Source organism: Lagopus leucura, unplaced genomic scaffold (assembly GCF_019238085.1).
Source record: "Lagopus leucura isolate 7727_CA_CO unplaced genomic scaffold, USGS_WTPT01 Super-Scaffold_100016, whole genome shotgun sequence".
In the NCBI taxonomy this organism is placed as follows: Eukaryota; Metazoa; Chordata; class Aves; order Galliformes; family Phasianidae; genus Lagopus; species Lagopus leucura.
The window spans coordinates 10,064,746-10,092,072 of NW_024962270.1; the positions used below are offsets into that span (position 1 = coordinate 10,064,746).

At 46.3% G+C, this 27,327-nt stretch overlaps 1 protein-coding gene across 1 annotated transcript; it reads left to right on the forward strand.

Moving 5' to 3' along the window:
• The first annotated feature begins 1,714 nt into the window (after positions 1–1,714).
• LOC122183079 (pre-mRNA 3'-end-processing factor FIP1-like) lies at positions 1,715–26,386 on the forward strand. The gene is made up of 16 exons (XM_042876837.1): positions 1,715–1,841; positions 2,348–2,387; positions 5,094–5,178; positions 6,454–6,560; positions 7,594–7,652; positions 8,444–8,554; positions 10,953–11,083; positions 12,417–12,541; positions 14,505–14,610; positions 15,955–16,153; positions 16,796–16,822; positions 19,222–19,279; positions 19,852–19,907; positions 21,031–21,217; positions 22,821–22,979; positions 24,879–26,386. The coding sequence occupies exons 1-16, from the start codon at positions 1,748–1,750 to the stop codon at positions 25,009–25,011; spliced, it is 1,677 nt and encodes a 558-aa protein (XP_042732771.1). The 5' UTR covers positions 1,715–1,747; the 3' UTR covers positions 25,012–26,386.
• Positions 26,387–27,327: the final 941 nt, after the last annotated feature.

The following is a 27,327-nucleotide window of genomic DNA, read 5'->3' on the forward strand; positions in this document are numbered from 1 at the left end:
GAGTTCTGAGAGTGGAGAAGAGCAGAGGTTTTCCTATTTTATTGCAGTAGCACTGCAGAGGGAGCCTAACCTGAGCATGGATAATGTGTTCATGAAATAAATCATTGGCTCGTGTAGTGCACTGTGACCAGAGGACAATGCAGCCTTTTGTGTGTGTTAGCAGGGTAACTTTGTAGCTGTGAAAGCAAGGCTTAAAATTAAAGCCTTCGGTTCATCCCTGGGGGGCAAACATCACATTCCCAAAATAGGCACGTGCAGTATTTTTTGTTGAAAACTGATGTCCTCAGTTGTTTTGGACAAGCACCTGGGTTGACGTGCTGTTTAGGCATGCAACTGCTGCTGATTATTATTTGAGAAACGTAGAGAATGTTCCTTTGTTATTATGCCACGTATAGGAACGTTTGGCTGAGCTGCGATATTAATCCATGAAGGGTCATGAGATGTGATTGCCTAGGCTACTGCAAAGGTCCATTTTAAGAACATTTGGGATTTTGCCCCTTATTCTACTCTTGGACTTTTCAGTAATGAAGCTTGCCAAAACATGTGTGCCAACATATTGATAATTTTATACATCTTTTGTATCAGCATTGCTGTAAGTGTTGTATCATATGCAGTTGAAGTGTTCCAGCTGAGATTTAGTTTTTATAGATTTAAATTGTATAGATTTAAATCTTCATTTGCTAGACTAAATATTATCCTTCTCTCACAAGCAAATTTTTCTCTTTCGGATCACCCTGTTTGCTTTATGTTTGCTCGTACTGCGTTTGAATTAATTTTCCTTCAATACGGGTAAGTAGAAACAAGCTGGGATTGGTGATAAGGGCAGCTCATCTCTAGCATTACACCAGGTACAACGACGCAGATGGTTCCCTCTTCGTTAGAATAACGCGACTCATTAAAGGATCCCATTTGTCTCCGTAATGGCCGTATTGTATTTCTGCTTCGTAGCCAATCCGCGTACAAATCCGCGCCTTTCTCTTTAGTCGCTTCCACCTCTCCATGGCAAAGAACGCTTCTCAGGCAGCTTCTCGCCTTCCTCAGCGCAGAGCGGGGCGAGCTCCGTTCCGGCCGCCGTTCCGTAGCGCTGCAGCGGGCGCCTTGCTCCGCACCGCCGGCAGCGGCTCACAGATCCCGCCCCGAAGGCGCTGCCGTCATTCACACGGAGATACGGCCGGGCCGCGCGGATGCCTCTGCGAAGGACTGAACCGTTACCGCAACCGCGACTGCCGAAGGCGGCTCGCTTGCTTGTTCGCTCGCAGCCCGGGCGGCCGTCAGCCCCGACGCTTGCCGCCCGCTCGCGTTCTTCCCGCCCGAGAGCAGAAACCGGCGCCGCCCCGCCCTCAGCTGGGCCCGGCGAGGCGCGAAGCCGCGGCTCGGCCGCTCCCCCGGCCTCCTCGGCGCATGCGCTCCCGCACCGGCGCATGCGTGCTGTCCGTCCCGCTGCGCGGCGCCTTTGTGGCGGCGGGAGCGGGTGGCGCTGGGGTTCGGGGCCGCCTCCGCTCCCGCCGGGGGTCCGGTCCTGTCCCGTCCCGTCCTGTCCCTGTCCCCACCTCCCGCGGGAGGCAAAGAAAGAGCGATGGCGGCTCGCTAGCCGGGCGTCCTCGGCGCGGCCCGGCCCGGCGGCTGCGGCCCTCCCCGCCCCGTGCCGAGCGCTGCGGGCGCGCGCCTCGCCTCAGGCCGCGGCGGGAGCCGAGCGGGGCCCGGGAGGCCGCGGACGCCGCTTCTCCTCCTCCTCCTCCTCTCGGCCATGGCCACCGAGCTGGAGCCGCCGGCGGCCGGGGCCGTGTCGGGCGGGGCGCCACTGGAGGCGGAGGAGGATGAGGAGCACTGGCTGTACGGCGGTACGGGCCGGCGTGGGCTGGGCGTGGGGCCGGGGGACGGGCTGGGGGAGCGGGGCCGGGGTGCGGCTGTGTGCCGGGGATGGGGACGGGGCCCGGCGTCTCCGGTGTTGGTGCGGCTCAGGCCGAGCCGGGGTTGCTTGAGCCCCCGCAGTCTTCTCACGCCTCCCGGCCGCACGGCTCCGCAGATGTGTTGGAGCCGCACGGAGCCCCGCGGCTGCCGCCGGCTCCCCACGCAGCGCGTGCCTTGAGGCGGCTGTTCTGCCCTGTGGGTGCGGGTGTTGAAGTCTGTGCCTGCTGGGAGCCTTCTGCAGGCGGCTGCTGTTGGGCGTGTTTTGGTCGGTTGTGGGTTGTTTTCTTGGTTCTATCACTTCTAGTTGAAATTTAGGCTGCCCTGAGGTTACGTTTGCCATGTCACAACTGGGTATTTCTCTCGCTGTGCACATTTTGTACTTAAATCTGTCTGCTGTGCCTTCACTTGAATAATTTCATTGTTACCATTTTTCCAGATGACACCACTGGTAAGCAAGAAGACGGACCAACTTCTGGGTAAGTCGGAGGCTGTTTGTTCATTCTAAGACTGTGCTGCAGTGGTCAAGGTGTGCTGAGTGCAGCCTGAGGAATGCCATGGACCAGTGCTGCTGCCCGGTGCCTCCCACCCTCCCCATCACATGGGGCCGCTTGCCGTCAGACTGGGCCCACAGTGTTTGTATGTGCGTAAGGTGAACTGGGTCAGTCGGCCCATTCAATTTAAAACTCTTTCTTCCTTTTTTTCCCCTCAAATAAATTTTAAATCGGGTGTATTCTCCAGTTTAATATCCAGGGAAAATAAAATGGCCTGGGGGTATGATTTGATGTTGGTCTGGTGTTAATACTGTGGCATATAGCCTGGAAAAGCTAAAATCCTTGAGCCTAAGTTAAAACCTTAATATGATCAAGTCAAAATTTTTTTGTGTGATTTGTGAACTATGTGGTTCAGGTAAGACTGTCAAGCGAAAGCTGTGGAAGCAACCCAGTGATCAGTATTGATTTTTGTGCATGAAATCATTGCCTGCTCTTGACAGTAACTCCTCCACAGTTGCACAGTGTGTTCTGCACCAGCAGGACTTTTTCTCAGCAGTTGCTCTCTATTGCCATTTCAAATGCACGATGGTGTCAGAAGGCTCCAGAGCTCATTAAGCTGTGCTGTGCTCAGAGCCATCACACATTCTTGGTTGCATTCACTGTTCCCTAAAGTCATTGTAGATCTGGAATCTGGTACTTTGGTGATTGTTACTATCACCTACTACATATATACTATCCTACTGCTGCAGTACATGCCCTGTGCCTAGGGAATAGGACAAACTGACCAAAACAAAACAACAAAACAGAAGTTTTAGCTGCGATATATGTGACAGCATCCTTATTGACAGTGAGTATCCTCCTGAATTCAGAGCTGTGGTGCGTTCTGTGACGTTGTCTCTTTGTGGCCTCTGTTAGCAGTTACCCAGGGATGTGGTGCTGGCTTGGCTGTAATGTTTGCCTCTATCCACGAAGCATGGTGCAGGACACAGGGCCTGCTGTCATTTCCTAGCATAAGGGACATGTTGGATGCCTGCAGTCTGTGCTGGATGCTGCACCATCCGCACACAGTGTGTGGGGTTACTTTGGCTTTCCAGGGAAATAGAACATTTCTTTGCCTGCACGTGATGGCTGTGGTCCTGACAGGTGGTTCATTCCCACAGAGCAGACAGCTTAGGGATTGACTGTTACTTAGCAAGTGTTTATTTGAACTCCAGTTCATACATTTTAATGCGCACCCACAGATACTTCATGTGACTGAAAGCTGGAGGTAATACTTGTCACTCTTACTTTATTCGGCCATCTTTGATTCTTAAGAAAGCTGCAGGATTGAGATCAATGTTACAGGTTGCCTGGATATGGCAAACCTCTGTCAAAGTTTTTGGAGCCATCTGTGAAGTTTGCTGTAGTGATGCATCTTCTGGTCCTCGTGTAACAGGCCACGTCTGTGACTTTGATGTACTTCCAGAGGCTGATTTTTCACTTAGACACCTCTGCTAATTTGTATAACAAAGTGTCTTCAGCCATCACCTCACAAACATCACTTCAGCTGCTGAAGTGTCCATCTCTTTGGTCTTGACTTGACTGAAGTTCTCTGTATATGGGGGGATTTTGCAAGATGAGAGCTTCAGTGACTGCTCAAATTATTCCTGTCTGATTTTGTTGTTCTTTTTCCTCCCTAGCTGCTGAGTTGTGTTAATATGATCTGTGGCTTATCTGTTTGGTGTGTCCTTTTGTGCAGCCTTCTCAGTGGTTTTAATCTGACCAGTGTTTGGATTCTGTTGGGTGTTATGTGTGTTTCTTTTTGAAGATAACTTTGTGTGTGTTTATTATCAGATGTGATGTTTTAAATTAATTGCAGAGTTGTTGGTTTTTTTTTCCCCACGAAGTACTGGTGGCAAAACTGGCTTGGGCTACTCCAGCAGTGTGTTATTAAAGCCAAAATTGTTTTGAAGTTCTGCTGGGTTTTTAACTGTGCCATTAGAGAAGAATGGCCTCTCTTCACCTGCCAGATCTGTAACACTCAGTATACTCTTTTCTAGCTTATGTGTGCCAGTTTGACTTCCTTGCTTGGTGAATGCAGTAGGCAATGTTAGCAATGTACCAACTGTTTCATGGGAGATAAATCTGAAACTGACCATTGTCGCATTAGGACTAATCTGTAATGAACGGTAAGATGGGGTAGATACTTCTCTGTCTCTTCTTCATCAATAAGTAGTTAAAGTTTAATGTAAGCAATTTGTGGGAAGACTAAAATCACTTTCTCCTTGATTTCTACTGGTTAAACGTCCCTGTTGTTTACTATATACACATATTATTAGCAGTCTACAGGACAAGATAACTTTTGTTATTCTGAGGACGTTGAATTATGGTTTTTTTCTATCAGTGGTGATTGTGTCAAACCAAAACTGAAAGCTGTTGCAGCAGCCACAAGCATAAACAGCTGAGTGATGCTTGGCTTTGCTGTCTGTCAGGTGTTCTTTGGAATCTCTAACCTTGCTCTTCCCAAGAAAAGCAAAGCCAAGCAAGGATGGTTAACAATTTGTCCCACATCTGAGGTAACTGCCAGCAGCAAAAGCACACTTCATGAATAGAACCTCTGTATGAAAGTCACCTGGGCAAATGCTTTAGAGACGTTTGTAGGTGAACCTCTGGGTTGGATTTTTACTTATTTTTGCCTGTTGCATTTACTAGACATGCAGAATCTTCTCATCCTCTGCAAGATGCTCCTCAGGAGAACCGGCCCGTCGGCAGTGAAGACAGAGAGGTGTCACAGCATGTATGTGTTCCACTGCAACTGGTAGACATATCTGGTTTTGTGCTCGTAAATGTTCATATATAAAACAATCTGTTTGTGAAGGTGCTGGTCCTGCTCTCAGATACATTTGTACTATTGTGGAGTCCTGTTGCTGGTGACAGCAACAGGATTCTCATCTTGGTCTTGTGTAGGGGGGATTGAGCTGTGGTCTGAACATTGCTTATGCCCACTGAGATGGCGAGGGAAGGCCTCTGAAGCCACAGGCTGAAAGGAAAAGCACGGTATTGCCATCAGCTCTCTATATAATGTTATTTGGGGATCAGTAAAATACAGGGAATGCTGCAGTAGAAGGCCCAAAGCGCTGAGATTGCTGGGGGTCTCTTTTTGATTCTTCCTCAGACCTCATCTCAATACTGAGTGATGGGAAGAGGCTTGCTTCTGCCCTGTCTGTCCTCCAGTCTTTTCAGTGAGGTTATTTTCTGTCACTGTGGTATGTTAATAGTGTTCCTGGAGAGTTCTGTCAAACCTGCTTGCTGTGGAAAGGGAGGGAGCACTGGGAGCAGCTTCCCCGTGCCATTTTGTAGTGGTGAAGTGTTAATTCAGCTCATGCATCTTTTAAAGCTGCACCTGCTGAATATCTTAGAGGTTTCCTGCTCTCTTGTACATGAGCAGCAGAGATGTGTTCTTGATCACAGTGGGTGCTGCACTGAAGGCAAATCAGCAACTGCAGAATGAATGTGTGAAGTTAACAAACTCATTGTGAGAAATGAGCTAAAGAGAACTGTTCAGCAGCTTCCTGCTGTGAAGACTGTAGTATGAGAGAATATTTATTTCAAGGGCCTTACGAGAAGGCTGGTGAATATTTTGGTGACTTTATTTGTGATTTTATACCATGACTGTGGAGCAGTAAAGGAATGTCAGGCTCTCCCACCTGTCTCAAAGACAGTGGAAGAGCTGGATCTGAGAAATGTGTCCCAATTCTTTGAACTGGGATCAATCAGTCCCACCTTGAGAAGTCTTGCTTTGATTCTTGTCTAGAGTCATTTTTTTCAAAGGACACAGCAGTTTCTTCACGGGCCTCTGTCTGTGTTGAAGGCATCCATGGTGGGTTTTTTTTTTTGTCTCCATGGGCAACTTTGTACAGCTTTGGAGTGCAATAGAACACATTATCTTTATATCAGGTCATTCTTTATAACAGTCCTTCCTCATACAAGATTGATAAGATTAGAATTACTGTCCAGAGGAACTTCTCTATTTTATGTGTTAGTAAACTCCTGTGTGTTTTATTTTTGTAAGGCCCTTCCAAGTGGAGAAGATGATGAAGAAGACAGTGATAGTGACAGTGATGATGACGACGTGAAAGTTACTATTGGCAATATTAAAACTGGAGCACCATCGTACATGTATGTATTGCTGGGGTGATGACAGGGTTTGATCTGAGGTGGAGCTGGTGCATTAACTGGGATTGGAAGGCAGGGGTAAGGGTTGGTCTGCATTCTGGGAGACATGGGAGCAATGGCCAGAAAGCAGGAATGGAATTCCTTGTTGAAATCCATTGTTAAAATAGGTATGATGTTTCATGGATCTGCTGCTGGAAAATTAACCAAATATTTATTATTGCTTGATTGAGTAAAACAGAAGTTGGGAAACTGCATTTAATTCATCATCTGTGAAAGCTTCAAGAAGAAAGATCTGTATTGTTAAGAATTTACAAAAGCTGTGAGCTGACTAGTTTCAGCTGTCTGGTTTCTTGTGATTCATAGTGAGGCTGATTGTGAGCTAGGAAGTAGTGTCACTGAATTAAAATAATACTTGAATTGGCTTAATAAAAATAATAAGGAGTATTTTTGCTTTTATCAGCCTTCCTCTGAAGGAAATAACTTGCACGTACTTTGTAGCACATTCTAATTTTTTTACTTCATGTGTTTTTCACATCTCCAGTCACAGAGGTAGTTTGAGTCTGGGGGATTGCTTTGAAAAGCAGTGCTCCATCCTTTCTGTCAGCAGCTCACTAGATTTTGTAGACATCCTTTTAGAAATCTGATCCTTCTTTGCCTCTCTCCTCAGTGTGTGATACAGGTGCAGCTTTAATTTCCGTGTTGTTCAGTTCCATTTAAGTAATCATACCCATTATAGCAACCAAGAACTCTTTGAAATACCTTTGTGTTCTCCATTAAGACAGCTCCCTCATATTAATGTTGTTGGCCAGTTGGCCGGATTGTTTCCTGCGTTTCCACAGGGTTAGGGAAAACTGTGCTAAGTGAATTTCACTTCTAAGGTGATCCAGCTTGGATTAAAAATTGTAGAGAGGTGTGAGTAAACCAAAGCGAGCTAAGTGTCTTGTGAAGGATGTCAGGGTTTGACTGTACTTTTTGTAGAAAAATTCCAAATAATTTGTCTGAGTACCAACCAATCTAGTCATTCTTTTCCATACAGGGGAACTCCTATGAATCTGAACTTAAAAACGGGTAGAGGCTATGGAGCATCAGCTTCAGGTATTGCTGTTACTTTCATCCTTTACATTTTGTAATATTTCACTTTTCTGGCAAAGGCAGCTGAAGCAGCTGCAAATCTTCTCTTTCTGGAGGAAAATAAATTAATGAATGTGATTTAAAGTCAGAACAATAAATGGAGAAATAAAGAAAAAAAAGTCTGGCCTAGAGTATTATCTGCACATCCTTCTGCAGATCAATTTTTCCTCACCGTTCAATGTAATGTATGTAGTATACTGAGACTTGTGTTCTGTCCTTCCTCATACGTGAGGCTGTGTTTTCATGGCCTTTGCATGCTTCAGTAATTTCTGTATGCAAACAACAACTTACCCTGTGATTGAGAAGATGAGCACAAATTTCCTTTGGGGGTTCTGTACCCAGTGAGGTTTTTCTGGTTCCGGTCAGTACATTGTCTGTTCAAAATAAATCCTGAAAAAGTCTTTTGTTTTAACAAAAACTGCTTGTTTGGGGAGGGAGAAGTTAGTGTTTTGCCTGGGGAGAAAAGTTCTTTTCTTTGTTTGGGATGAATTTCATGCATGCTGTAATCATTCACTCCAATATCAGTCTGTGTTGAATTTGCTTCTCTGCTGTTCAACTGCAACTGCAATGTGCTCTGGCAATTTACAGAGTAACTAAGCTATTTTTTTATTTAGAAGCTGATTGTGGTTTCCTCTGTGCTGTAAAGCCAGCACTAAATTCAGAGTAGCACTTTTTTAACTGGAGCAATTTGCTCTGCAAATTAGTGGATTAAAGGCATTGCATTAAAGGTAGTAACATTTTCTCTTTCTCCAAAGCCAAGTTGCAGCCCAAAGGTATTGATTTAGATGCCGCAGGGAATATAAACGGATTGCCTGTTATAGAAGTGGATTTAGATTCGTTTGAAGACAAACCATGGAGGAAACCAGGTGGGGCCTCACAGTTTCTTGTGGTAAATATTTTTTGCAGTTGTCTTTTTTATTTCACATGTACTTCCTGTCCTTTTGTTGCTGCCATGGCAGGGGGATGCCCGAAGAACTTATTTTGCTCAGCCTCTGATGTGCTTCTAGACAACTGGTTTACAATGTTTTGATTGTTCAAACCATGCTTTTACCTAAAATTGGGTTGCACTTACTCTATTTATATAATTTTCCTAAAGGGAACACTCTTAAAAACACAGTTAATTCACTAGTTAGTAAACGTTGCACTGAGAGCAGTACAGTACAGTTGTTTGGCAGTGGTGACACATGCTCTGCTCTTTGTGTGCCGCAGCTCACTTCCATCTTGTGGTGGCCGTGCTCCCAGCCACCCCGTGCAGCTTTCCCATGTGGGCCCTGGCTGAAATATCCCCTCTTCAGGGCAGTGGTGGTGAGAATTGCCATGTTGCAACGTATTCTAACAGGAAAGCATTTTTTTCTTAAATTCTGCTGCTGCAGATTGTTGACTAAAGGAGAGCAAAATGCTTCCTACTCTGATACGGTGGGATTTTTCTTTTAGAAAAACAGCATTGCCTGATTCTTAGCCAGGTTCTGCCCCTAGGTGTATGGCTGAGGAAGTCCCCACTTACTGCTTCAAGACCGTGTTACGTAGGCACAACTTTGCACAGCACATCTTTGTATATGCGCAGCCTCTTCTGTCTTCATCATTTTTATTAGGGAAATTTCTCCTTGGAAGCCACAGCTGTGAGATACTACAAATGAACTCTTGTATCAAATTAAGACAGAAAAAACAGAAGTAAATGGAAAAGCCAAAGAGATCCAAGTATTTGCTGTGCTAATGTGATAAAATATTTAACAAAATATTAGCTGAAGTGTGAAGTCCATTTGTCTCTTTTCAGAAATAATTATTGTCCCAGTAGGCCCTGTATATTATCCATCTTTCAGAAGTTTTAGTGTGCTTAGAAGTAGTACTTCTGTAAGGTTATCTGTGGCATATTCTTGATATTTCTTGTCTGCATGAAATGAAGGGCATCAGAGTATAGCAGTGCAAATAACTGTTGATGTATTATGGTATCAAACCAGCACTAAGCACCCTGTGATTAATAATAGTATAAAAATTGTAGCTTTTCATATATAGGAGTGTTCCAATTGATTGTGGTGTGAGAATGAGAGGGCTGGGAAGAGAAGAAGTTGAAAGGAAAACAAGTGAAGTTCAGAGTCAGTGCATGGAGATCAGCCTGGTCGTGCTGACATCCCTAAACCAAAACAGTGCCGACTAGCCCTGAAAAACAGCATTGGAGTATGAATAGAGAAGGAAGGTGTCTGCAGAGGTGTGGCCCATAAGTTAATTTGAGATGGCAAGCAGGTAGCTTACTCAGCAGCCTTTCAGGTTTATGTCCTTTACAGGTAATTGTTCAGCTGGTTGGTATCTGTTTGAGAGAGAGGATGAAGAAATACAGTGTGGAAAAAATAATAGAAGGCTGAAATATAGGCCAGTCAAAGAGATAAGTGAATGTTTCTGAATCTGCCTTGCTGACATCTGTGTATTTGGGAGGTACAGCAGGAGGAGTAGCTTACCTTGGAGATGAGCTTAAACCTCGCTTTGTAGATCCAAGCTTAGCCTGACAAGTCCTTGTGTATCTGCTGCTTGCTTTGGAACTGTCTGGCTGGGATTGCCCTTGCAAGGGCTTGTAAGGGATGCTTAGCAAGGTGCAGGATGCCCTAAGATGCTTCCTGATGCCAGGTGTGCCTTGCAGAGCTGCTGCATTTGTCACTGTGCATCCGCATTCAATCTCTGCAGTTTGAGGCCTTCTCTCTTACTCAGAAGTGTTCATGTGAAAATTGAACATTTTACAGAAGAGTGAATACCAAAGTAAGATAACATCCTGGATGACCACAGTTAGGATCGTGTCTAAGATGTAATAATGTAGCATGAGTCGTATCAATAAAAAAAGAAAAGAAAACTTTAGTGCTGTTTCATCAAATGGCTGAGCCCCACAGTTTCTGCTCAGAAGAGCCAAGGCTGTGATGCTGCCTGAGCTTTGCTAACAAAAGGTTCTATGGCACCACTCTGTTTACTGGTGGTGCTTTCCCCAGTTCTCAGCTCTTTTGAACAACTGTGGGAAATCAGTCTGGAAAAAAAAATCCAGCTGCTGAATGACTGTTTGGAAGCATCTCTTTTTATAGCCTGCATACATACTGTACTCCCCAAGCAGTCCCACTGCTGGTTAGGCTGCAGTCCAGTTGCAGCAGTCTTAGCTGTGGCACACAACAGATTTCTGACAGGATGAAATGAGCTGTTCTCTTAACTTTGTTTAAGCTGTTGGAGGACGGTTGGAGAATGCAGGCCTACCAGAATCCCAGTGTTAACCTCTACTCTCTTTATCAGGTGCTGATCTTTCTGATTACTTTAATTATGGATTCAATGAAGAGACGTGGAAAGCTTATTGTGAAAAGCAGCGACGGCTTCAGCTTGGGCTGGATCCTGCTCCTCCCATCAGCACTGAAAATAAAATCACAGTAGGTGTCGTGTAATCCTTGCGTGTGTGTGCAGTAAAACTAGGACTTGTTTTTTGTAGTCATGGAGATGATAGTATAAGGGTACGTGGTCACTTACTTCTGAGCTGTTCCCTATTCCTTCCAGTGATGAGAAATACAAAAATGCCTTCAAAAATTAAATCTCGCTGCTAAAAATCTTGTCTCTGTGGAACAAACAGCTCTGGCATCCCCCTGTACTCAGCACTGGTGAGGCCACACCTCGAGTGCTGTGTTCAGTTTCGGGCCCCTCACTACAGGAAAGATGTTGAGGTCCTGGAGTGTGTCCAGGGAAGGGCAACAAAACTGGTGAGGGGTCTGGAGCACAAGTCGTATGAGGAGTGGCTGAGGGAGCTGAGATTGTTCAGTCTGGAGAAGAGGAGGCTCAGGGCAGACCTCACTGCACTCTACAACTTCCTGAAGGGAGGTTGTGGTGAAGAGGGATTTGGCCTCTTCTCCCAGGCAACGAGCAGGACACGGGGCAGTGGCCGCAAGTTGTATCAGAGGAGGTTTAGGTTGGACATAAGGAAGAACTTCTTCTCTCAGAGAGTGGTCAGGCACTGGAATGGCTGCCCAGAGGGGTGGTGGAGTCGCCTGGCAGTGTTCAAGAGGCATCTGGACGAGGTGCTGCGTGATGTGATTTAGTGCTTGTGGTGGCAATGGTGATGAGGTGATGGTTGGACTAGGTGATCTTATAGGTTGTTTCCAACCTTGTGATTCTATGATTCTATGGCAGCCTGGCAAGTTTGAACCGCTCGAGCAGCAAGATCTGAGTGAGTGTCTGGTTGATTTTGAGGCTGTCCAGGTTTTGGGGTGTCTGATTAGTAGATCCTGTGGATAGGAGTATGATTGATGGAACTACTGATTTCAGGATTGATCTGAGTGAAGCTAGGTATCGGTGGCTGTTAAGGTTGCTGCTTGTTCTTGTTGCAGTTGTGTAGCTGCATTTTGTTTTTAGTGACTGCTTTGGATATGAACCTTTGTAGAATTTCATTAGGTGGCTGACAGCTGTTAATCTGAACTCGAACCAGTGAGTCAAGAACAAATATTACTATCTTCAGTTTTGTTTTGAGGGCTACATGAAACCGAATGTGCGATTATTAAACTTTTGGACTCCTAATGGGGAAAAATGTGGACAACAGTTTGGAGTAGCCAACTAGTCTACAGAATGTCAGCCTCCTTGACTGTAGAATAGGTTGTTTGCAGGAGCACTGTGATTGTTTCTCAGTGGAGACTTACAGTGGAGTCTTATCTCTGATGCGTCAGTGATTTATAAGTATATGCATTAAACTTGTGTGTTACATGTTGCCTTCCTTAGGTCCAGCAAGGAAGAACAGGAAATGCTGAAAAAGAAGTGGAAAACAATATCATCAAAACAGAATTCAAAACAGACTTCTTGGCTCTTGTCGGAGGGCGCATGAAAGCTGGGCCTCCTCCCAATAGGTAAGAGATGATGCAGATGTAAAGCTTGTGTGCACTCTGACATAGTTAAGGTACACCTGGGCTATATCTGAATCTCCTCAAACTGGAAACTGAAGGAAGATTTCATTTGGCAGGAAGCTACTTTGGTCATTCATTCCCTATTGTCGTCTGCAGCAGTGCTTTGCTTAGGGTTGTGCAGCCCCTGCCTCCTCATTTATGGGTTCCTGTATTCTGGCCAAAGGGGAATGGTTCTGGGAGTGGGAAAAACAAGGCAAATCCCTCAGCTTTGAGAGCACACCTTGCTGATGGCTTATGCTTACTTGGCTTATTCTCATTCCCTTGATGTTAATCTTTGCCTTTAAATGAGGATGAATTACATTTTTGGCAACTGATGAGAGGAGCTATTGGTTTCTGAACATGTGTGCTACGCTGGTAGATGAGCACTAATTTGTATCTTCCTGCCACAAGAGAATCCACAAGGCTGGACTAAGCAAAACAATTGAGTTATTTTGATTGACAGCCACTGTGGGGAAAATTGCTTTGACTTCATAAGGTAGTAGGGTTTTTTAATCAAAAGCTTCAGAAAAATAAAGCTGTAAGGAACTAGAAAGGTCAGGGACTTGGAGTTCTATCTTGCAGGAATCAGTCTTACATCCCAGCTTTCCTTTTTCCAAATAAAGCTTTGTCTGAGAAAGAATCAATCAAATACTTCAAGTATTAGCTTATAAAACACTTCTTGGTCTGTTTGCATGTGAGCCGTGTTTGCACATGCTAGCATTTCTGTCACTGTTCATAGTGTCATCAGATTGGTCCTGCTTTTTCCACATGTTATGCATTCCTCCTAAACTTTGAAAAATCTACAGCCCTATAAGAGAAGCTGGTGCTGTTTTAATGATGCTGCAGTTTTGTCCATTTTGAAAGTACTGATACAGGTTAATGGAGCTTTTGTTCAGGACCAGGAGGAATATCCTCACAGGATGCATCACAGCATCTCCAAAATCCTGGGATTACCACTGAGATTTCTTTTTTTTGCTTAGACAAAGTAAGCAGGTTTCACTGAGGAAATTTTTTGTCTTACCAGCTAGCTGACATGGTTTTTGTTCACCCTGTTTAAACTGCCTGCAGAGTTAGAAAATTCTGCTGAAGTGGGAAAAGTTGCCATGTTTTTTTCTGTAACTGCTGGAAAACATGTCTAAGGCCAAATTTACAGAAATCTATTGCTTTGTGATTATAGGATGAGGATGCCCCACTCTCTCTCAAACTTGTAATGATGTTACAATAAGCTCCTATACAATGGTTTTGCCCTGAGCACGATGTGGGTATGACGTAGAAGAACAAAGCAGAATGCAGTGACTGGCTTCACTAACACACAGACAGCACTGTGTCTGGGCTACATGAGTATGCTTTTGTTCATTGGCTTAGTGTTGATTTTGCTGAAGACAATGGCAAAACTTCTTTGACTGACAGAGTAGAGTGTTGGGAGGTGGGATGGAAAGTATCTAACAGTCTCATTTGTAAGTACTTTTGGTTGGAAGATTACACTTCTCTTAGTTTCTGTCCAGACTGATCATGCTAAAGGCTTCTCTTGATTAAATATTCTTTTTCATTCAGCATGATCCTGGAATTATTACTCAAATCCAGGGAGATGGCAAAGGATTTAGTTCTGAAGCTGTGTCTAAAATCCACGATTTTTTACCCATATGTGGTGGTTCTTTCTTTCTAAGTGTTCAGAGAGACCTAATTCATCCCTATAGGCAGAGCTCAAATTGTCCAAATGTGAAAAAATGCCATCTCATTCATCTCCCATCTCATTTGCCTCTTAACCTGCTAGTGTTGCCTGCAGAGTTGTGTCCTTCCTGGAAGAGGAAGAACTTAGCCATTTTGCTTTATGTTGCTGTGCATGAGAGAGGTGTATCTGCTGGGGGAGGGGAACTGCTCCTTGTAATGTCTTTGAGCCTAAAAAGATGCATCTGCTTTGTACCAGGAAGCTGGGTGGGACAATTGATGTGATCGGCGGCCAGGCTGGCACAATTAGGAGAGTGGAAGGAAGACGACGTGATAAGCATGCCTCTGAAGAAAATCCCATCCAGGTAAATGTTTTGAGCTGTCTTAAAGAATTTTCTGATTTTTACTGCATTCTCTGTGAACCCAGATGAAAGTCTGTGCTTTCCTGGCTTGCCGTATAACTGTTCCCATCTACAGAGTAGTGAGCAGTGTATCACTCCTCCTAAAGTGTGTGTATGCATCACTCTCTTTTGCAGGTTGAATTAACTTCTGTGCTAAAAGCTCCTTGCTAGGAGCTGGAGATTGTCCTGTCAAACACCAGCCTTCCCATCTGGGTGGGAATGCTCAGTTTCCCTTTGTCATTGGCTCTTCAAGGTATTCTCAGATTGCTGAGTTGGGGGGCTCCTATGTGGATTATTCCCTTCCTCTGTACTGTTAGGTTGGAATTTCCAGTCTTGTAGTGGAGAACTCCTGTGTAGGGCTTGCATTTCTTCAAAGTAACATTTAGACTAAGCATCACAGGACATGGCCTGCATAGCCTGCAGCTTCAAACTGGATCCAGTTCAGATCTATGTCCATCAATTTCTGGTAGACTTACATGGCAAGAACTCATCTCCTACTACCTTTCTCTTACTAACCACCGTTAATTCACAAAACAAAAGGACAACTTTACCCTTTCTGGGCACAATTTTTGGTTTGTGTTTTTACATGTGTTCTCATGGTCTGTTTACTCTTTAGTGGTCAGTTTCCAGCTTTTACCAACTGAGGCCAAAAAAAGAATTTGTTAAGAGAAAATTTGCTGGGTCGTGGTTGTTTTTCCTCCCACTTAGAAGCTTTGATACCCTGTATTTCCAAGTCATTCTGGTCTCCCTGCATATTGTTAATTCCTTCAGCAGTAGAGAGTGTTTAACCTACTTTTGTTGGAGATGTGAATCCTCTGGCCTACATGGTCACAATCTAGAGCAGAATTGGCCTCTTGTTGTCTTTGTGGAAGACGAACTGGATTTAAAAAAGGCTAAAAGATGGCAAATAGAAAGCAGAGCAGCATCACCCTTGAGGGTGGCTGTTTTTTATTGGAAGCCTCTGCAGGTGACAATTCTATTGGAGGCTGAATTCAGCCTCTCAGCAGTGGAGCAGACGGTGTTTGTAACGCCGAAATGTTCAGCTGTCTTGCACAGCTCTGCATCCTGCTTGAATCTGGTCTTGCTGCTATTCTGCTTAAGAGAAAGTGTGTTTGTAAGAATATTGTTTGCTTTGATAACTTTCTTCCTCCCCAAAGGGTGCTGTGCCCAGGCCCAGCACGGCCTAATCTTTTCAGGTGTCTCAGAGCCCGTTTTGGTGATACGCTTCCTTTATGCTGCTGCATTGAGGTCCTTTCTGCAGGAATGAATAAGACTAAAAACAGTTTTCCTTTTCCTCTCCCTCCCAAGGTTCTCGGGGATCACGGAAGCAAGCCCCAGCCCCCGCAGCAGCCCCAGCAGCCGGCGCAGCCGCAGCAGCCCCCCCAGCAGCAGCCCTTTGCTCCCCCAGCCGGTCCTCCGCCACCCCCACTTGCTGGACCACCGCCGCCGCATTTCCTGCATCCCCCTCCTCCTGTCACTTCTGTGCCACCGCCACTGCACCCTCCAGGTGGGTGCTGAGCAGAGCAGGCAGCCCGTGCTGCAGGCTGGGGCATCCCAGGCTGGGCAAATCAGAGGTCAGTTTGGTCAGTAATTGCTGCGTGCGGTCAGACAGCAGGTACTTAGGCTTAACCAATCGTTGTTCAGCGTCTCCTTCAACCATTTCAACATTTGTCCTTAAATATTTTTAAAATAGGTCTGTTCCGTGAGGAAAAAACTCGAGGTTTTGTTTCGATGAAAGGGTCTTTAGGTGTTGTGGATCCTTTTGCTTTATTGCTAAATGTTGGGAAATGGGTTTCTGATTAACAGTGGAAGAAGAAAAGAACAAGAATTGCTGACCTGTGTCAGATCATCAGGCTGTTTAGTACAGCACCTGCTTGGTTCTGACTTGCTGCAGGTGCTTCAAGAATGATGTAGTATTCTTCTGCTGAGAAGGCAGCAGAATTTAATATTATGATACAAAGGTAAACATCATAATTTGGGAAAACAATTCTTTGTAAGCCAGTTACTGTTTAAGAGCACTTGTTTTTTTCCACTGGCTTGATTGTTCAAATGTGTGAAACTTTATTCAAAAGCTTTAGGTTGAGGTGCAGAGGATGATGTGCTTTTCCTTTTGTCCTCATCTGTTTTCGTTGTGTGTTTGTTTCCGTAGGTCTGCCACCACCCGGTCCAATTCCAGGTAGGTGTTAACTTGTCTCATAACAACAGCATGCACAGATGGCCCTATTGAGCATTTGGATTAAGTAACTTGAAAGAGGATGACACTGGGCCCATTTTAGAGCACAACTAATCTAAGGTTAATAAACTCCAGTGCAGCACTGAACTCTAGCTGCTTATTAACAATTAGTAAGGGTTCTTAATTCTTTCTGACTTTCTTTTCTTAAGAACAATCCAGCAAAGGCCAGTTAGATTTGAAATAGTTTAGTTCTTATCTTACACAGCAGGTCTTTGAGTGACAAACTGATGATTTGTATAGGAATTTGGTGTGAGACTGAGCAGAAGGAATGCAAGAAGTACCAAAGAAATGCCATTTCCATCAGAAGCCCTTTGCATCCTAGTGTGCCTTAGAGCTAGTGAATGCTAATAACGAGATGTAACAACCAATCTTTAGCATAAACTGTGAACCTCACTAGCTCAAAGCTACCACAAAACTGAGTTTCCTTTAGTTGTAACTATTTTTTCTACTATACATTTTGCCTAGTCCAGGGAAAAAAAAACGTGTAGCAGTATTTCTGACCAGATGCCATACATCTGCAAGTCCAAGGCTGGTGGCCACCACAAACATGCAGTCAGGCCGCTGCCTCTGTGTTGCACTGCACAGTTGATGCATCTCCTTGCAGGTCTGCACTCAGAGCATTTTCTTGGACCTAATGTGCTTATCCTCACTGTGTGTCAGACATGCTGAACTTGTTGCACAGCTTTCTTGTTTGTGCTTTTGTGTTCATGGTATGCCCAGAGCTTCCCAAATAGGAATGCAGAAAACCTCTACCAGCTGGGCTATCTCTGAGACTCAGATAATTTCTGTTTGTTAAAACATCACTCTTCATACTCCTCTCAGTGTACATTAATACTGCAGAGCTGGTTCTCCTTGTAGTACTTAAAGAAACCTTTAAGTACTCATAATAAAGTTGGATTTAGAAAGCTTTATTGTAGTGAAACTGAATACAAATGCTGGTCTTGATTCTAGACACTGCAGCAGTCAGGTGCTAGTCAAGTGCATTTAGATTTAAGTTGTTTGGGAAGAGTAAGGTAGAAGAAATGACCTGGCTGGTACAAGGAACTTACAATTCAGGTAACAAGGTTGAAAAGGGAGATGAAGGAGAATACTACCTGCTAATTATGGTAATGAAGGTGATCCACCACCATTATAGCTAGGTGTTCATAACAGTAGCACTTTGAAGTACTTGGGCTTGAGCAAGTGAGCAAATGTGATTGAAATGCTCTGGGCATTGTATTTTATTGGAAGATCTTTTTTTAAAGAAAAGAAAAAACAAGCATCTAAGGGTGAGACTGTCCTTCAACTTGTTTGCAGCACAGGTTTCCGCTGGGTGAGTTAGAGACTTCAGGCAGGTTCTGTTGCAGCGAGACCCCCTTCTTGGGAGGGGTTCTGCTGACCTACTTTAGATGCTTACAGGAGGTGATGAATTGTCCCAGGTTTCATCAGCTGAGCTGGCTCTATCTCCATGGTCTTGAAGAGGAGCCTGGAGCTGCTGGCTTTAACACAAACAGCTGCAGTTGGGCAGATGGCTCCTATCTTTTCAATCAGCAGTGTGCTCTTTTTTGATGTTAAATGGTAAACAGATGAATTTTTATGCAAAATCAAACCAATGGATGTCAGTAACTGCTATAGGAAATAATGGTTGCTTGCAGTTAGAAAAGAAATTGAAGAAGTTCTCTTAGGAGCAATTGGCATGTCCTTCTCACTTCACATTAGTTAAGGCTGAAGAGTTTAGCTTTAAAGGCTTATGTCACTTCTGCAGGTCACCGCTGTGTACTGCTGAATTCTCCTTTCTGAAGGTAGTGGCTTGTGGTCCTTTGTTAGAAATGGACCTTTTTTTTTTTTAGCCTATGATCTCTGCCTTGTTGGTGCCATGTCTTCTTATTGTTTTTTAGTTATATGAATATGTGCTCAGAAAATTGGCTTCCTTTAAGAACAGTGATGGACAACAAGTTCCTTGTAACTTTCTTTTACTCACCTTAATCAGCGGAGCAATAAAACCTTTACCATAGTTGCAACTTATCTGCATCTCAAAACCCATGCTTTTCTGTCTTCCACAGGACTGTAAAGATTAATGTTTATGCCATAATTAATCTTACATTTATGATGAACAAGCCAAAATATAAGGTAGCGCTTCCTTCATTTTTCTTTCAGTAGCCCTACAAAACTAGCACAGCTAGTTTTAATTTTGGTTGGAGATGTAACCCTAAAGGAAAAATACTGCATTCCAAACAGGTCTTTGTTCAAACATTTTATTTTATTTTAAACTTTAACTGCATTTACCTGTAAGCAGCAATGAAGTCTTGTTCCCCTCAAGTACGACTGTGGTCTCTGTGTGATGACTTCCATTCTGTGTTTAGGGCTCTTCCCGCCGCCTCTGGCCCCGCCACCAGCTCTCCTCATCCCAACGCTGGATGGGTAAGGCTGTGCCTGGGGTGGACTCTCCATAGGCAGGAGTGATGCAGGGTCCTCCTGAAGTCAGCACCAGTGGTTGCTAGTCTAGGTTTTGTCCGGGGTGGGAGATGGGAGAAGATTCCAGATTTAATTCTGTTTGCAAAGTGCTGATTGATTGCACTGGTTTGCCTTGTTTGCTAATGGCATAGGAAAGAGTAAGTTTCAGGGTTGCACTTTAATACTGAGCAGTTGATAGCGTGCTATGTTCATCCAGATTCCCTGTGAGTCTCCAGGTGCTTTGTAAGCATGGGTTATTTCCCAGGAAGCCTTCCGTGCCTCAGTTACACCAGGGAGGGGTAAAGCAAGGCAAGCAGTTGAGGTAAAACAGTTTCAAAAGGTGTGACAAAGCAACTGCTCCTGTGGGCATTGCTAAGAATTTACAATGCAAAGTTAAACACAGTCACTGGAACCAGGGGTTTCCTGTGAGGATATCTTCATAAAACGTGGGTTAAATGTGCAGCACAGACATTCCTACAGGTGGTTTAGCCAAGGGCTGCTGAAGTGAGTAACCTGCATTCCATTCTCTGTCTCCAAAGGCAGCCAGCCAGCTACAACAACAGACAGCCCCCTCCGTTTGGCTACAACTCTGCGGGTGAGTACTGAGGACAAGGAACAGTCAGACTGCTCGCATCTCTTCTTTTTGGTGTTTGGTTGTTCAGGCTTTTCTTAGTCTTACAGACATCACGCTTTCTTTGACTGTGGGAAACACTGGATATGACTGTTCCATAAGGTGCTCAGAAAGATGAATGTGGCCCATACTGCGGCAGTGACAAACAGTTTCATAGTTGAGTCCTAAGCCTAAGCTCACTGCTTTCAGTGTAGGTATCTAGCTACAGAGAATCTTCCTGTGTGCCTCATCAGCATTTTCTTATGCTTGTTTGCATGCATACTGGCTCTTCCTTTTCCCAGACCCTTCAGGGACAAGCACAGCCATCAGCTTTACATCTCCTCCATGAGCTTTCGAGTGCCCTCTTCCTACACTTTATCACGTTCCTTGCCTGCAGGCACATGTGGATATCTGACTCCTTTGGTTCTCTGGTGGCAGAGGCAGTGCCAGAACTTTAGGTTTTCTTCTGTTGCAGCCCTGCATGCGGTGCTTCCGTCCTCTCCCCTTTCGTCAGTGACCAGTGGCACGGAGCCATGACCTGATCCAACTGGGCAGGTCCTGCAGGCCACTGCCTGGGTTGGAACCTACTGGTGGCTCTGGGCATATCACGTGGCATCCTTAAGTCACAGCTGCTGTCCCTGCTGCTACCTTACACCCCAGAAGTGGAGCCTTGTAATGGCTGACTGATTTTGGCTGACTTGGCAGCAGGAGGATGCCCAGCTCTGTAGGCCCCTTTGCCATCTAAGCCAGGATGTCTGGAAATTTTTCTGGTGGGGACCCCATAGTGCCTCCTGCATAGGAGGGCCAGCAGAGAGCTGTGGCATTGCATAGCCATGGCATAAAGGACAGGGGTGGTTTTGCAACACCAGTAAATATGCGGTCTTGATTGTGTCTTCCTCAGGGAAAAGGTGTTCACTTGTTCTTGGCAAACTGATAAAGGTGAAGAGGGAGATGTGGGCACTGTGGGGAGTTGGGCCTTTGTTGTTTGCAAGAGCGGGGCATCACCTTTAGGTCCAGCTGTTTGGCTGGGCACGGCTGCCGGGATGGATGGGTGGGAAGGATGCTGATACTGCTCCAGGCAAACAGGATTGCTGCTCTCTTGCTGCAGACTCGGGTTTCATCAGCTACCCACCCATCTCCACGTCCCACACGCCCTGGGTGACCACGGTGGACAAAGGCGCGAGCGGCTCTGGCAGCAGTCACTGGGAGTATTCGGGCTCACGGCGCGAACGGGAGCGGGAACGGGAGCGGGAACGGGACAGGGACCGCACGCCCACCACCAGCGAGTACAACAAGTGAGTGCTGGGGCTGGCGGGGTCCTGCTGCAGCCGCCTGTGCGGGCTCGGCCTGTCCTGGGTGCAGAGAGGATTGCCCTGGACCAGTTACATTTTCTGGCAAAGCGGACTTTGGGTGAATAGGAGCCAGTGTCACTGGCTCTTTTCTTTTTGTTTAATCCAGCAGGACCAGTTCTGCTTGCTCTCCCACTTGTAATGTGAGGCCAGTGAATGGAATAGCCCCTGTCTATTTACTTAGTGTTTTACAGCTCAGTGTGAAACAGCAGCCATAAAAACTGCCCCTTCTTGTCTTGTGAATGAAACTGTCACATCAAAGATAAAAGCTGTGCCTTGCTCAGCTGTCCTTGCAGAGGCTTCAGGGCATGAGTGCCAGTCACCAGGAGCCAGCCAGGAAAGAGGAACCCTTCAGGAGACCCTGGACGCTCCTGAGTGGTGCTGAAACAGTCATCTAGCTGAGAGCTGATGGGAGCAGGTGGCAGCAGTGCTGGGAGCATATGGGAGAGGGAGCTTCATCTTCCCAGTGTTGATCTAGGTCTCGTGAAGGCTCAGCTGCAGTGACTGCTCCTGAACCCATTCCTTATGTGCTCTGCTCCAGGTGCCTGTGGTACTTCTGTCCCAGGGAGCATCAGTGTTGTGCAGTCTTCAGGGTCGGAAGTGCCATCAGTCATTCGGAATGTGACCAGAATGTGCACTCTGGCAGTGCAGTGCTGCCAGCTCTGGGAGCTCTCAGGCCCCTGTATGAAGTAAACTGGGCAGAATTTCCTGGACTTTTTTCTTTCAAGTTTATGGGCACTGCAGGAGAAACTGGGGCAGAACCAACATACCAAAGACCAACATACTGCAGTGCGAGAAGCCCAGGCTCCTGCACTTCCTGAGGGGTTCTTGCCACAGCCAGGTCCTGAGAATATCGTTGGCATTTTTGTGTGCTTTCAAGCACGCTGACCTCCAGGATCATGCTTGCCAAGCAGGGCAAGTGGCTATGCTCAATGGAATCCTTTAGAGCACTCTCAGATGATTGATAATGCACATTTATTTGTCTGGCTTGTTTCCATGAGTCATACAGTGCTGTTTCAGACTTCATTTCTCTCTGAGGCTGAATATTGTTTCCTACAGCGGCTCCTATTAACCCCCTAGACATCAGCTTTCAAAAGTAGAGAAGAGACTGTGGAATGAGTCTGAGTTTGGGTACATTGTGCCCACCCTTGTGTGTAGGTTGGATGAGGTGCCTTGAACGCCTGGGTGCAGGCAGAAAGAGTCTGTCAGCGTCTCTAACAATTGCAGTGTGGGCAATCTGAGTTTTTAAAGTCACGAGGAAGAAAACAGTCTCCTAACTTGTAATTCTTTCCTGTGAGTTAGACTGTGGAGCGGTAGTGCAGTGAGATAGTCTAGCACCTGGGGAGGCAGAATGACCAAAGTAATACGTTTCCATTGATTTGGAGCAAGGCAGCTCGGGCTTTCAGGAGCACCACGAGTACCTCTGCCTGTTGGTAGCAGGGAGTGACAGACTTTGATGGGGAGGGGTTCTTCAGTCCTGTGAGCACGTCTCCTGGCTGTGGAGCCCACGAGCATCACATCCACGCCTCACTTCCCACTCTGTTCCCAGCGAGGACGAGCGGTACCGCTACTACGGCCGGGAGCGCAGCTACGACTTTGAGCGGGACTATCGGCGCAGCCGGGACCGCAGCCGGGAGCGGGAGGACCGACACCGGGAGCGCAGGCACCGCGACAAGGAGGAGAGCAGCAAGCACAAGTCCTCGAGGCGGTAAGGGCCCCTGGAGCTGAACTGGGCTGCCGGTGGGAGCTCACCTTCGCTCTGGACAAAATGCCAAGTGCTCCGAGGGTGTATTTTGGTCATGCCGGCTTCCTGTGATCTGCTCCAGCCCTGAGATGTGCCTGGGCAGGGAGCAGCCTTGCTGCTTGCAGTAGGGCAGGATGTCAGTCGGTGCTACAGGGCTGCAGCGTTGTCTCAGAAAGGAGAAGTCGGCCTGCACCAGATACCGCATCAGAGCTGCGTGAGTCCCAGAGATCAGACGTATGCATAGTGCAAATCCATGGGAAAAGCATCCGATTTCGGAATTGTGTGTTCCTGTGCAGAGCGGGTCTGGTCTCCAGTCTGAGACAATCTCAGTTGCTGCGTCACTTTACGCCCTGGTAATGACTTGAGCAGACTTGCTCCCTCTTTTTTGGTGCTTGCTTTCTTTTGGAAGAAATTCATGACAGCTCTGTAAGTAATTCCCCTTTCTTGAATGTAGTGTCAGAAAAACTCTTATATAGTGACTGCGGGCAAAAGGCTGTTCTCGTCCTTAAGGTTCTCATCCTTAGGTTTCCGAAAAGGGACAGATTTCTGAAGGTTTGGAAACGAAAGGATGGAAAGAAAGGCTAAGAGCATAATCCATATGAAACAGAAAACAAATGGAAGCTGAGCTGATACTGGCCTAACAGGCCAATAGCTTTAAAGGCTATTTCTCAGCTTCCTGAACTCAGACTGGAATTCACCAAATTGGTGTCCAAATCAGAGAGCTTGATTTGGAGAACTGGGCTGCTCCACCAGTTGGAAATGAGGTGACTTCTCTGATTGCTGACCACACACAGATGCACTCTCTGTTGCTCAAGTGGCAGAATGAAAAGTATCTTTTCCAAAGCAAATGAAGGAATGCTTTCTGTGTGAGGCCACTCCTAGTGTGTCATCAGAGACCCTCCTGAGCCACCTGGCTGTGCTTTGGGCCTGGTCAAGGCATTTGCGGGTGGATGGAAGAGCTTTGCTGTAGTTTCCAGTTTACTGCGCATCAAGGAAATTACTTGCAGGTGGTTAAACCTCCAGTGTGGCACAAACCACTGCCATATTGTTACCTGCCAGTAACAGAACACAGAGAGAGAACGCAGGGCTTGCCAGGTGCTGCATGAGCAGTGTGGGGCTCACAGGTCCCCTGCACCACCCCATCAGCCACTTGGGCTGGGGTTGCTGCCCTGTGCCAGGGATCCTGGGTCAGTGCCCCCAGCAATGCATCTGGAAACCAGCTCTGGTGGAGGAGATAGAGGAGCTTTAACGCACATAGCTGGTGAAGTGCTGGGTCATTTGTGAGAAAACAAAAGCAGACCTACCCTCCCATTGGGAAACCTGGGTCTCTCAGCTGCATCGACCCACCTCTTGCTTCTGGCCTAGGGCTTTCCCAGCATGTTCAGAAGAGCAGAAGTTTCCCAGCATCTCTCAGATTTAGGACTCTTCCTTTTCTCAGCAGCCTCAGTGCTTTATATCAAAACTGGTGATATGGCAAGGCTATCGGAGTTCCCTCAGGAGTGGGATGGACACAGACTATATATAATTGTTTATTATAAACAAATAGACAGTTTATATATAGCCAGTGACCCTGACAGCATTCCCAACAGTGCACTGCCTGCCCAGCTGGGGTGCTGCCGCAGTGTGGGGCATCCCACAGCTGCCTGGAGCCCAGGTGCAGCTGCACACAGTGCCAGATCATCCCTAGCGAGCAGAAAACCTTCCCACGGCAGCGCAGTGCCCAGCGTTGCTGCTCTGCCTCCTCTTGCTCTGGATCCAGTGCTCTGCCTGTGCTGCACAGCTGGCGTGTTTGGTCTCGGCTGTGGCAGAGCTGTGCTGCTGCAGGCTCTGAGGCCTTTCCTCTCCTCTCTCCACCCCCTCCAGCAAACAGCACGAGAGCGAGGAAGGGGAGAGCCATCGGCGCCACAAGCACAAGAAGAACAAGCGCAGCAAGGAGGAGAAGGAGGCCAGCGAGGATGGCACGCAGGAGGGAGAGGAGCAGGACAGCAAGGAGTGAGGGCCCAGGAGGGATGTGCTCCTGTGGAACCAGCGGGGCGGCGGTGACGTTTCATTCTGGTTTTATTTTGTGTTTTCTTCATGTGTTTTTTTTTCCCAAGGGAAGAGGGCCTGGCTCTGGGTGAGCAGTGAAGCTCATCGCAGTGGTTTGAGTTGAGGCTGCACGTGCAGTTAAACCTTTTTTTGTTGTTTTCTTTTTTGATACGAGACAAAATACAGCAGTACTAGTATATAAAGCACTGAGCTACTCTATTCATAAACATCCTTAGGGAGAACTTTGTCGTATCAGATCCTATGGTTTCTGATGGAAGATGGCTTCAGCTGAAACTAACGCATTTAGGTAATAGTTTTTGTTTATTTTTTTTATGTCCATCATTCCTTTTTTGAAAAACAGGACAGTAAGTGCAACTTGAAATTTATTGTCCAAAGAAAAGTGTGATTTAGATCCCAAGAGCCAGCTTAGAGACTGGCTCCTAGTAGTGAAGTCTCACCCCCACATACAGTTCTGCGTAGCTATGAAAACGCATTCCCATTTCTGTGTGCCAGGCAGACAGCCTGTGAGGAGGAGCAGCTCGTGCTGGTGGGCCTGGGTCTGTCTGACTGTGCTCTGCTGCCTTCGGGGAGCTGTTGTGTTCACACAGGGTATGCAAAGACTTCAAAGCTTCTTTTAATCCATCATAAACATAGTTCTACCACGTTACACCCCTAAGTGGAAAACCAATGGACAACCCATAGTAAGAGCATGAGTTTCTTTTTAATTAGCTTTGACTAACTGTTGTTTTTTTTTTTAACTAAGGGTTGAGCTGAATAATTTAGCACAGTAGGTAACAAAAAGTTCCATCTAGCAGTTTGCCCTCATGGGGTTGGCTTATTTCTATTTGGGTATTACCAACACTCCTGTGCAATGCATTCCTTCCCCCCTTAAATCTTAAAATAAATTCAGTCAAATTCCAGACTTTGTTTGGACTTTAGTACTGGTTGAGTAGGGTGCAAACATATTTCTGGGTGGGAAAAACAGGGGAAGTGGTTTTGAGGGTTTTGGTATGCCTGGTTCTTAAAGAGAATGTTGCACTTCTGTTAGCATGAATCCACATGTGTCTCATTTTAAGTATCTTTCACTGTTTTGACTTGATATTTCAAACTGTTCTAAATCTCTGCCCCCAAATAATGTGGTTTTGAAACTTTACATATTTTTTGTATCGTAATCTTGCAAGTTGGAGTGTCATGTGAAGCTTACAACTGTAGAGACTTGAGCCAGTACAGCACTATGGCAACAGTTTATATGCTATGATGGTGCGTTTGATGGGTCATTAACTACCAAACCTATGGGGAGAAGAATAAAGTATGGGGTTTTTTTGTTGTTGTTTGTTTTGTAATATTGCTTTTAAAATGTGCTTTGAGGTCATGGGATGTACATGTGTGGGTGAGGTGTGTGCCACCAACCAGCTGCAGAAACAAGGCTGCAGTCAGGCTTCAAGGCCCCCAGTGCTCGCAGGGCCAGGGGAGCAGCTGGGGTGCAGGATGAGCACAGGGGAGATAGAAATAAAACTGAGAGGGATGCAGAATGCTGGGTGCATGCAGTCTGGAAGCGTGCTGGTGTCTCCTATTGTTTGGCTGTGTTTCGGTGCTGGCAGAGGCCACAGTTCAGCTTGCTTTTTGGGCTGGTTGAAGCCGTTTCTGCCTTGTCCCCCAGTGCTGGGCCAGCACAGTGTGGTGCTGTGCAAGAGGGTTTGGCTGACAGCAATCCTGTCAGGAAAACAGGTTGTGGTTGTGCAGACTCCAGTCCTTTGTGCAATTTGCAGCTGCCAAGCACACTGGTGTGGCTGGCCTGTTGTAGAAGAAAGCGATGGGAGCGACAGAGAGCAGGAGCCAGCCCTGCTGCTGACAGATGTCTGCATCCTCATCGTTGCACTGTGGTGACAAACGTGCTCCTGCGCTGCTGGGGAGCATGGAAGAGAGAGAAGCACCAGGGATCCTTGCTGGTGCCTCCAGAGCAAGCTTGTGCTCTGTAATTAGGAAATCTGATTTTTTTTTTTCCAGAACACGATCTGTGAAATCACTGGGGCACTGAGGGAAATGGCAGGCAGTGGCCCCCAGACCTGGCTGAGCTGGTTTTTGCCTTTCTTGAATCAGGGGAAAGTGCTTGTCAGTAGAATTTCACGCTAAGGTAAGTGTAGAGTTTAGCCCCCAGGCAGTTCCTTCTCCATTTCTGCACTCAGGTCCAGGGGTGTACAGAACCACCCTGCATCTCTGCCCCTTCTCTCTTCCTGTGTTTGTGGAGGTGGCAGAAGCTGCCCAACCTTTAAATGGGTGTAAT

What these genes read in the sequence shown, in the direction of transcription:
- LOC122183079 (XM_042876837.1), top strand. Translation starts at nt 1,748, where the DNA reads ATGGCCACCGAGCTGGAGCCGCCGGCGGCCGGGGCCGTGTCGGGCGGG. An exon ending in ACAGAGAGGTGTCACAGCAT is followed by an intron (nt 5,179 to 6,453) that starts GTATGTGTTCCA and finishes TATTTTTGTAAG; the next exon opens with GCCCTTCCAAGTGGAGAAGA. An exon ending in ACCACCCGGTCCAATTCCAG is followed by an intron (nt 16,823 to 19,221) that starts GTAGGTGTTAAC and finishes TTCTGTGTTTAG; the next exon opens with GGCTCTTCCCGCCGCCTCTG.